Source organism: Dromiciops gliroides, chromosome 2 (genome assembly GCF_019393635.1).
Source record: "Dromiciops gliroides isolate mDroGli1 chromosome 2, mDroGli1.pri, whole genome shotgun sequence".
Classification (NCBI taxonomy): domain Eukaryota; kingdom Metazoa; phylum Chordata; class Mammalia; order Microbiotheria; family Microbiotheriidae; genus Dromiciops; species Dromiciops gliroides.
In genome coordinates, this window is record NC_057862.1 from 668,452,359 (window position 1) to 668,463,001 (window position 10,643).

Here is a 10,643-nt window from a genome sequence, read left to right on the forward strand (position 1 = left end):
ATACCTTTCCATTTTTCTGGTTCTCTCCCTGTGTTCACTCACAGTATTGAAATAAAACTTGGGAAACTGAATCACTGAGTCTTTTAATTCTTTTGGGATGACTCATGATCAATTAGACCCTAAATCCATCCCACATCACAATGATTATCAAGTATGACATACAAATCACTGATACAATTGATTTTAGACTTTATCAAAAGAGAGAGAAAAGGTAGTGTTGTGTAATGGGCAGAAATCTGGTCTTTTGAGTTAAAAAAGAACTTGGCTTAGGGCCTGCTACTAAAATATACTGACTGTGCTCATTTTTCTCCCAACCTTTATAGTAAATGCAGAAAATGAAAAGGAACTAGAGTTGTTCAGAAGAAAGCAATATGATTATTCCCTTTCAATCAAACATCAAGTATTTATTAAGCATTTATCATGGGATTGGTACTGGCCTAAATGCTAGTAATACCAAGTAAAGCAAAAAGAAAGTCACTGCCCTCAAAGAGCTTACATTCTGATGGGAGAAGATAGCAAAGAAAAGGAAAATGAAAGGTACATGTAATGGATGTGTGTGTGTGTTTGTGTATAATCAGAAGAAAAGAACATAGAGGCCTTTCTATCCAGGGCTCTGTCTAGAACAGAACACGTTGCCGCTGCTGAGATGTTGATGCCCAAGAAGAACTGAATTGCTATCTACGAACTCCTTTTTAAGGAGGGAGTAATGGTAGCCAAGAAAGATGTCCACATGCCAAAGCATCCTGAGCTGGCAGACAAGAATGTGTCCAATCTCCATGTAATGAAGGCTATGCAGTCTCTAATGTCTCGTGGCTATGTTAAGGAGCAGTTTGCATGGAGGAATTTCAACTGGTATCTCACTAATGAGGGCATTCAGTATCTCTGGGATTACCTTGACCTGCCCCCTGAGATTGTGCCTGCCACACTCCAAAGAAGTTGTACTGAGATGGGAAGGCCAAGTCCTAAAGGCCTGGAGGGTGAGCAACCTGCCCAGCTTACTCATGGTGAAGCTGAGAGAGACACATATAGACAAAGTGCTGCTCTCCCTGGTGCTGACAAGAAGGGTGAGGCTGGTGCTAGGTGAGCAACAGAATTCCAGTATAGAGGTGGATTTGATCGTTGATGTGGTCATCCTCCTCAATAAAAAGTGTAGAGATGTTTCAGGATGAGAGGACTGTAAGGTCATGATAGAGAAAGGAAGCAAGAGAGTTAAAAGTAGAGCCCAGAGAAGCATGATGGAATGGACATTACTGTCCTGGGTACTTTTCTTAAAATGGATGTTCTGAGAGTAACTGACCATTTAACACAGGAGGCCCCCAATAGTGTGAAGATATTCCAGTATGAGAAAATTTCTAGGTTTTGGTAGAAAAATAATTGTGGAGAATGAAGAACAGGACCCAAAGAAGAACAAAGGAGTAAACTTGAGGCACTCTCTGTCTCTGTCTTTGCCTCTCACCATTAAATCTTATATTCACCACCAAACATTCATACAAAATAACAGGTGATTGATTTCTCTTTAAGAGAATCAACAAAAACATCCTTGGATTAGATTATCTAGAGAATCCATTATCCAATACTCCTGATATTTCCCTGTTTATTTTTCTTACTAGGGATGTATACAGGCCTCCAATATGATAGCACTTCCATCAAAAGGAAATATACTTGGGATGGCTAGAATGATTACCTCTTTCCCTTGGTTTCCATGTTGTCTACATAACTCATCATACTGACAGATGGAAAGGTACAGGTTTTCAGATCCTCTCACCTGAGGCTCAGACTCTGACTGTTCCTCAAGATGCCTAGAGAATATTCTTTTCCCCAAAGGGATGACATAATCAAGGAACTCACCTTTCTCCCTCTCAAAGGCTAGGTTCCTACACCCTCCCAGAATTAGACATTGTCTTGTAATTCTCTTGGCTTTTGTGGCCACTGGGGCACGGAAGCCTATATGTACCTGAAATTATACAGGGATACTCCCTTCATCTATTGAAGAGGCATCTCTATGATGCTTAGGAGGGGACTCTTGGTCAGTTGCAGTATGCTTGTGGCAATGAATTTCTAATCTGCAGGAATTAATGTTTGTTCTCTAGAAACCAAGCTATGTTTGGTGCTGAAATTTTTCTGCATGTCTCCAAAACAGGATAAGGAGATTGGATATCAACTTGTAATTTTATTGGTATGGAGAACTCCCTTAATAAGGAACCTTTACTAGTGCAGTTCATCTTTTCTTCAGCTAATTGCCCCTGGGAATTGCATACAGAAAGCATTGAGAGATTAAATGATTTGCTAAATGTCATATGACCAGTATGTGTCTGAGAGAGATTTTGTATATACACATAGTAATTTACATATTCTCTTCCCAATATAAAGTAATTTCCTTGAGTGAAGGGATTTTTTTCTTTCTTTGTAATCCCAGACTTTAGCAGAGTCCCTGAGATTTATCAATCAGTTAATAAATATTTATTGATCCTTTGAAGTGAGTCACACAGCCAGTATTAGTCAGAGGAACAACTTGAATTCAGGTCTTCCTGGCTCCAAGGGCTGCCTATTTTCCAAATTAAAACAAAGGCAGAGCAGGGAGAGGGGCTAAACTTGGAAGAAGAGTTTCCAAGCACAAAGGAATGCCTTTGTCAAGTGAAAAATAGCATATCAATTCTCATGATGAGATGTCATTGTTCATCTTCAGTAAGATGTTTAGAGGTATTTCCCAGTAGGTCTTCCCAATTCATTCAGGAAAGTTGACAATAGTCATGACAACATCTTTTTATTCTTTTGTGAGGAGATGCAAAGTTCCAAATAAGTGTCCTCTACCCTGTAAATCCCATAAGTTTTTCAGGGAAGCTCCTTGGTTCACCCATATTATAGTTCTTAGCATAACTATTATTCTGACTCAGGGTACCATGGGTTTCCTTTTGTTCTTTTTTATTTTTTCCATGAGGCAACTAGATGGCATGGTATAAAGAGCACTGTTCTTGGAGTCAGGAGGACCTGAGTTCAAATCTCAGTTAAAATACTTATTAGCTGTGTGACCCTGAAGAATTCATTTAAACCCAATTGCCTTAAACATCTGGGGTCATCTCCACTTGTCCTTATATATCTTGCCACTGGACCCAGCTTGCTCTGGAGGAGAGAATAAGGTTGGTGACCTTGCACAGACCTCCCTCCCTTACATCCGGTTCAGTGCAAGTAATGGCATCACCCTGAAGTCATGGTCCTCTTTGAAAATGAAGGACAAATAACAACCATTTTTTCATATCATTGAGATTTTTACTGCTTTTTGATAATTCATTCAAATATGCTTTTCTCTTTTCTATGTCCTCCACCAAGTAATGAAACAGAATAATAATTTTGACTTCACCTGATGGTTAGACCTTTCTTTATCATTTTATTTTGTTAGTTCCCAGTGAATAAATGATATAACATGTGTTATTTTGTAAAACAATGTGTTTTTTGAGTTTTTTTTTAGTCGTAGTTGTATATTGATGAATTCTTCTTCATCATCATCATATCATCATCACCACCACCACCATCATTAGAACCCACTCAGCTAAGATATAAATATATTCTGATGGTTTTGTGTAAAAAACCTTGGCCAAGTTAAAGCTTCACGGACCTAGGGAGGATAAGCTGGGGCCATTTGAGCTGAACTTTAACTTCCATTTGAACCAATTCTGCAATAGATCAGTAGCCTAATGGGTCAAAGCACAGTCAGAGTGACAAATCAGAATGTCCCAATCCCTTTCCTGGGATAGCTCAGAAACCCTTCATTAAAAATACTTTCTAGGGACGAGGGAAATAGTCTGGACATCCAATAAAATCAGCAGTGATTTGTGACAACAATTAAATCCAGTTCCCTCCTTGACAGAATCAGTAACCTTGAAAGACTGGGAAAGGAAGTGAAAAGGCTTTTTAATTCAACACACAGGGACTTCCCATTGACAACCTAGGAACATACTGTCTGGGATAGGGAAATTTGGCAGCAGAAAAGTAAGAAACCCATACTGGAAGTGTAAGTGTGATTCTGAGTCATATAAGAAATTATCTGATTGTATTCTATCACTTGACTTTTTTATCTTTAATATGAAAAAATGAGTCACATGGTGAATGAATGAATGAATGAATGCATGAATTAAGGAATTTTTTTATTAAGTATTTACTGTGCATCAAACATTTTACTAAGGGCTGTTGTTATAGATACAAAAAAAATTCCCTGCTATCAAGTATTCTTATGGGAATGACATTGCACACAGGATTACAATATTTTGAGTGGGCATTGTTTTGATTTATGAAGTCATATTGCATGATTAATTGGGCCATAGGAAAATAGATTAATGTTCCCTTTGTAGTAGCAATAGCAATACTTATTTAACTATAGTTCAAGTTCAAGATGTGGAAATTGGTGTAGAGAGATGGAGAGAAAAGGATAAAATGACCTAGAAATTGTATAAGGTATGCCTGAATATAATATAGATAAAAAGCAACAAATGAAGTTGAAAATTCTACAATTGAAACTCAAGCTGAAACAGATAGCTAGTCTGACAGAAAGATAAATATAGAAATGAAAAAAATAAATAGAAAGGATGATATGCCAATGAGACTCAAGTAAATTAAGAAAAATCATTCCCTTAAGAATTAAGGAGCCTAGGTTCAAACCTCAGCTCTGCAGTTTCCTAATTCTTGTGACACTGGACAAGTCATTTGAATTTCTTGCATCTCATTTTCTCATCTGTGAAATGAAGAATAAAAATGGAAACCACTTCACTGAATATTTTGAGGAATTTAAAATGATTGACAAATCTTAAGACATTACATTTTTTTCAGTCATATTGCTGATGTGGCTGACTCTTCATGACCCTATTTGGAGTTTTGCTGGCAAAGATACTGGAGTGATTGTCTATTTCCTTCTCCAGCTCGTTTGACAGATAAGGAACACAGGCAAACATGTTGAAGTGACTTTCCAAGGGCCATATAACAAGTGTCTGAGGCCAGATTTGAGTTCAAGATGAGTCTTCCTGATTCCAGTCCTGGCACTTTATCCACTGAACCAAGTAGCTAGGTTTATAAACCTGTAAGCCATTAAAACCCCTTTGTATCTCCTACGGTCTCTGCAATTGAAGGTAAGAGGCAGCTCCCAGAGCAGGTTGCTTAGAAAAGGGAAGCCAACAATGCCATTGAGAGTAATGCATGAGTGAGTGAAGTGAGCAGAACCAGGAGAACATTGTATACAGCAACATTGTGTGATGATCAACTATGACAGACTTAGCTCTTCTCAGTAATACAATGATCCAAGACAGTTCCAGAGGACTCATGATGGAAAATGTTCTCCACAACCAGAAAAAAAAATTGTAGAAACTGAATGTAGATTGAACATACCGTTTCTACTTTTTTTTGTTTTTTTCTTTCCTGAGGTTTTCTCCTTTTGTTCTGATTCTCTTTGTCACATGACTAATGGAGAAATATGTTTAATGTGATTGTACATATATAACCTATATCAGATTGCTTTCTGTCTTGGGGAGGGAGGAGAGAAGGGAGGGAGGGAGAAAAATTTGGAATGGAAAATCTTATAAAAAACAGATGTTTAAAACTTTCTTTACATGTAACTGGAAAAATAAAATACTATTAAGTTTGAAAAAAAGAAAGTAATGCATGAGATACATCATTTAGCAAAGGATAACTGAGCTCTAAACTCATTTTTCCCTTTTCTGTTCTATTTCATCACATTTTCATAAATCATAACCTCAATGAAATGAGGGGAGGGGAATGATTCAATCAGGAACAGAGCAAAAATGCCCTTGCCCACCCTTCTTGTCATTGAATATTAAAAATGAAGACAGATGAGTACCTTCAGTCCTATTTGGGACTTGTTCAGAGAGTAGATAAATCTGTGCACTCCCAGATCACTGTCTAGCAAAGGTTGATTTCCTTTGTAATGACATTCTCAAACAAACCACTCTGAATATCGCTCAATTTTGTACCTTAAATGCAAACACAGTTTCCCCTTTAAATTGTATTAGAGAAAAGAAAGGACAAATGCTGGGAGCTTATTTAAATGGATTGACTGATTCCATATGGATGACTCTGACAATACCTCACATCACCATATACCTAGGTGATTTAACTGTTACCCCAAATTAGGGAATGGTAAAATACCTTCCAAGGTGAGAAGATGCAAGGATGTAAGAAATATTTTGAAGAAATACATAGTCTTTTATTCTAAGACTCCTTATTGAAAATAAAAGCCCCAACCAGGTAGATAGGCTATGTTACTATTTATAGACAAATGATGTTTTTTTTTCTTTTATTTTGAGGTATTCTCACTGAGTAGTTGGAGCCCTAATTTATATTTGCATATGCCTTTAAGGAGAGAAATAAGTCACGGGAATGATAAAATAGTTATAAACAGAAGATAAGAAAGTGTTTAATGACTGCCCAATTCTTTCTCTGGGGAATTATGGAGGGTGTCTTGAGAGGGAAAGAGCCATGGGTGGAGTATCAGAACACAAATTACAAAGGCCATTTGCTAAAGTGTGCAAGTGTAGGTGGAAGGAATGCCCACCTTGAAGAAATTACACATTTCCTTTTCTCAGAATTGCAGGGTCTTTTGAAATTTGATTGAAACTTTTATTTATATATCACCTTCATTTCAAACTCTATCCCCTGTTCCCCTACCAGAAAATGAGACTTTTGTCTGTACACATGTACATATATTTATGTATATGCATATGCATGTACATATATACAACCACATATGTGTATACATACATGTATGCAATATACATATACACAAATATTTCTATTTTTCTATCTACCTATTCATCCATCCATCCATCCGTTCATCCATCCAACCATCCATCCATCCATCTATCTATCTTAAACTTACAGTACCAAACTCCTGAAAAGAAGGGAGAAGGTACATTGTTTTTCATTATTTTTTTTTCTGGGGCTGAGCATGGTCATTGTAACAAAGGGCACAGGCTGGGAGCAAGAGTAGTGTTCTGGGTCACATTGTTCCAAAGACTCTTGGACCTTCCTGCCTGTAAGTGGTTGGTTTGTGGTTAGTGGTGGAAAGAATATTAGACCCCTCTCCCAAAGGGCTGCTTGCTTGATATCTGGTTCAGGGACAGAAAGTTTCCATTTCCTAGTTCTTTCCACAATATCCCAGTAGACAAAATGGAGGGAAATAAATTTTGTGTATAAGCAGCTTGCCATCACTATCCCATTCAGATCATCAACCATCTATTAATTGCTACTGACTGGCTCTGCTTCTCCAGTATTTATGGAGCAAATCAACTCCTAGAAATATAACCTGGCTTCTATAAATGCTATAGTTTTTGTATATTCCATACATAGCTACTAAAGACCTGAAAAAGACAATTATTATCACCAAAGTCCTTGGCACTTTCAAGTGGTTCAATATCAGAAAAAATGTGCTTGTGATTAATAGAAAGGGCAATTAATGAGATGCATTATTGTATTTTACCACTGTACCATAAGAGCCAAGGAGCCTTACCATGTGCCCCACAGCTAAAATCTCATATTTGTTTTGTTTCCCCTATTAGAATATCAGATTAATGAGAGTAGGGCCTCTTTGATTTCCTGTTTTGAATCTTTTGTGCTCACCAGAGTTTTACATGTAGAACCACTTTAGGATTCATTCATTATTTAATACAAGGACTTCAATTTCATCTCAAAATAAAACAAAATGATATATAATTGTAGAGATTGTTTCCTGTTTTCACTTACTTCACTCTGCATAAGTATATATATAAGCCTAATAGTTTTCCTGACTTCAAATTTATGTATATATGCATGCATGTGTATGTATAAAAATATATGTTCACATAGACACATGTATTTATGTGTATATGTACGTATGTATATATATATATATATCATCAATATCTACATCTAAGTCTCTATTTCTATCTCTATACATGTACTCATACACATATACATGTCTACCTCTGTCTCTCTGTCTCTCTCTTTCTCTCTATCTCTCTCTGTCTCTCCCTTTCTCCCTCCCTGAGATCTTTATGGGTTTTTTAATGCTCACTTGCATTCTATTCCTTTTCAATAATTATTTTTCCCCTTGGCTTCCTTGACATTCCTTCTAACTATGATGATCAAAATTATTAGACAAATTTCTGAGTATTTGAATAATTTTATTATTAGTCTAACAGGTTATTAATAAAAGGGAGTCTATTGGCTGACTTTTTCAGACCAAAGACCCCTAATGGTGGTTGAGTCACAGTTCATATATCTTTCTAGCTTTAGGAGGTCCATAACATAGCAATTGATTCTAAGAACAATCAAATCCAATTGGTTGACATGATTGGAGATGGTTTATACTAAAATGAAGTCCAAGAAATATGTGACTCAGGTCACTCAACTCTTGAAATGAATATCAGAGAAAGAATGTAGGCCCTACCCATGATCCTGGGGGCATGATGGTTCCTACCTAAAACTGGTTCTTGCACACCAAATATCATCAGCAAAATCTTTCATCTATCTAGGTAAACTCATCTGTCTCTATCTAAGACTCCTCTGACCCAGATGATTCTTACATTCAAGGAGAACTTAAACCCAAAGAGATTTATTTAGGAAGAAGGGGAAATCATTGGGTCTCCCAAAATATTGATTGTTAATAATTATTTATCACATAACCTGAATGATAGTTCTTTGCTCAGTCTCCTTTGTCTGATGCTCATTTATATTTCAAATATCATGTGGTTGTTCCCCATGAACCTGACCTGTGCCTTCTTAATCTCACTCTCTACGATTTGTCTTGTCGACTTCATTAGCTCTCATGGGGTCAAAAGTAAGTAAGGTCAGGGGCAGCTAGGTGGCACAGTGGATAAAGCACCGGCCCTGGATTCAGGAGTACCTGAGTTCAAATATGGTCTCAGACACTTGACACATACTAGCTGTGTGACCCTGGGCAAATAAGTTACTTAAACCCAATGGCCTCACCCCCCCCCCAAAAAAAGTAAATGAGATCAAGTTAAAAGAACACTAGGCAAAGAGTTCATGAAACTAAAGACTATTAAATTCAGCTATGTGCCTTAGAAATTTTGGTATCCTAGGTAAGTCTCAGCTTCATTTTCCCCATATGTAAGATGTAGATAATAAAATCACTTATTCAAATGGGATAATTTTTAAAATTCAGTGAGATAATATGCACAAAATAAATGGCAAACCTTAAGTTCATAAAATCACAGATCTAGATCTATAAGGGATTTAACGACCATCTAGGGGAAAAAAAAAACAGGACAAAGTCTCTCTCTCTCTCTCTCTCTCTCTCTCTCTCTCTCTCTCTCTCTCTCTCTCTCTCTCTCTCTCTCTTTTTAGATTAGGTACCTGAGACTCAAAGAAATTGCCATTTTTTTCCAAGGTCCAAAAGGTTGACTCACATGAAGTATATGAAACTGGATGCAGAGTGTGTGTTTAGGTTATTATGAAAATCTTTATGCAAATGTTTTTCAAAGTCACAAAGCTAGTCCTTAATTCTAATGTAACCTGCAATTTCACATCACCAAATACTTGCTAGACATATCTGACTTGAATTTTATAGGCTTCTTAAAATGGTGTGCCTTCAAATGGCACCCATTATAATTTCCCCCAAATTCATCTATCTTCAAAAATTTACTTTGCTATCATTCATTCATCCAGTCACAATCTTAGAGATATATTGAACTTATACTTTGCTAAATGCCAACTATAAATTCCTTCTGTTATTAACTTCCTTCACTTCTAATAGTCAGGAGTGGAACTAGCGGAGATCATGAAACTTTATGTAATGGAACCACCAACCTCTTATATTACTTAATCTCAACTGGGTACTCATTGCCATAAGGTAATCCATTTACTCCTTCCTATCACTATCACACAGTTTACAATACCTGATCTGAAAGATGTTGTCTTTCTCCAAATTCCCCAAAAATGGGAAAAAAATTATCAAAAAATGTATCATAGTACCCCTTTCCCTCTCTTAGTTAAAAATCTTGTCATATACTTCACCATAAAAATTCAGGCAAGAACCCAGAATGGCCCACTATGAGGAAGTGCACCTGTTGGACTACAACGACTTCTGTCAGGGGCAGCACCGGGGCAAGACCATCTTTACCTACTTCATGGGTGACAAGGGCACTGAGGGTGGCAGTTGGTATCCAGACTGCATGGAGGCTGTGCCTGTGGTCCTGGAGGCCCTCAAGCACATCCCTGAGGATTCCATGTCATTCTACTCCCAGGTCACAGACCAGCTCTCCTGGAAAGATCCCAACAATGAGTTCAAGAAGAAGCTAAATTTGATTGCAAAGCTGACTCTGTTCATGTACAGATGCCACAGAAGATGGTGGAGTTGGAGTGTGTGAAAGCCAGTCTGGTGGAGAGGCTGTTTGAGAATGACTAAAAAAGCAGGAGGAAGCTGTGCTGTCAGACCCCTGACTTGATTATTTTTTGTTTGTTTGTTTGTATTTAGAATTTTATTTTACAAATTACATGTAAAAGCAAATTTTGACATCATTAAAAAAAAAATAAACTTTGTGTTCCACCTTCTCTTCCTCCCTCCCCTCCCACCTCCTCCCCAAGAACTCAGACAATTCAACATAAAATATACATGAGTAGTCAAGGAAAACAATTCTACA

General features: G+C 37.2%; 1 protein-coding gene and 1 pseudogene across 1 annotated transcript; both read left to right on the plus strand.

The window, feature by feature from the left end:
- The first annotated feature begins 674 nt into the window (after nt 1-674).
- Nucleotides 675-1,084, plus strand: LOC122744017 (40S ribosomal protein S10-like). Its single transcript, XM_043989309.1, has one exon. The coding sequence runs from the start codon at nt 707-709 to the stop codon at nt 1,082-1,084; it is 378 nt and encodes a 125-aa protein (XP_043845244.1). The 5' UTR covers nt 675-706.
- Nucleotides 1,085-10,043: 8,959 nt separating this feature from the next.
- Nucleotides 10,044-10,408, plus strand: LOC122740243 (annotated as a pseudogene).
- Nucleotides 10,409-10,643: the final 235 nt, after the last annotated feature.

Bases quoted from the DNA above. Each gene is read 5' to 3' on its own strand.
- LOC122744017 (XM_043989309.1), top strand. From the start codon at position 707: ATGGTAGCCAAGAAAGATGTCCACATGCCAAAGCATCCTGAGCTGGCA.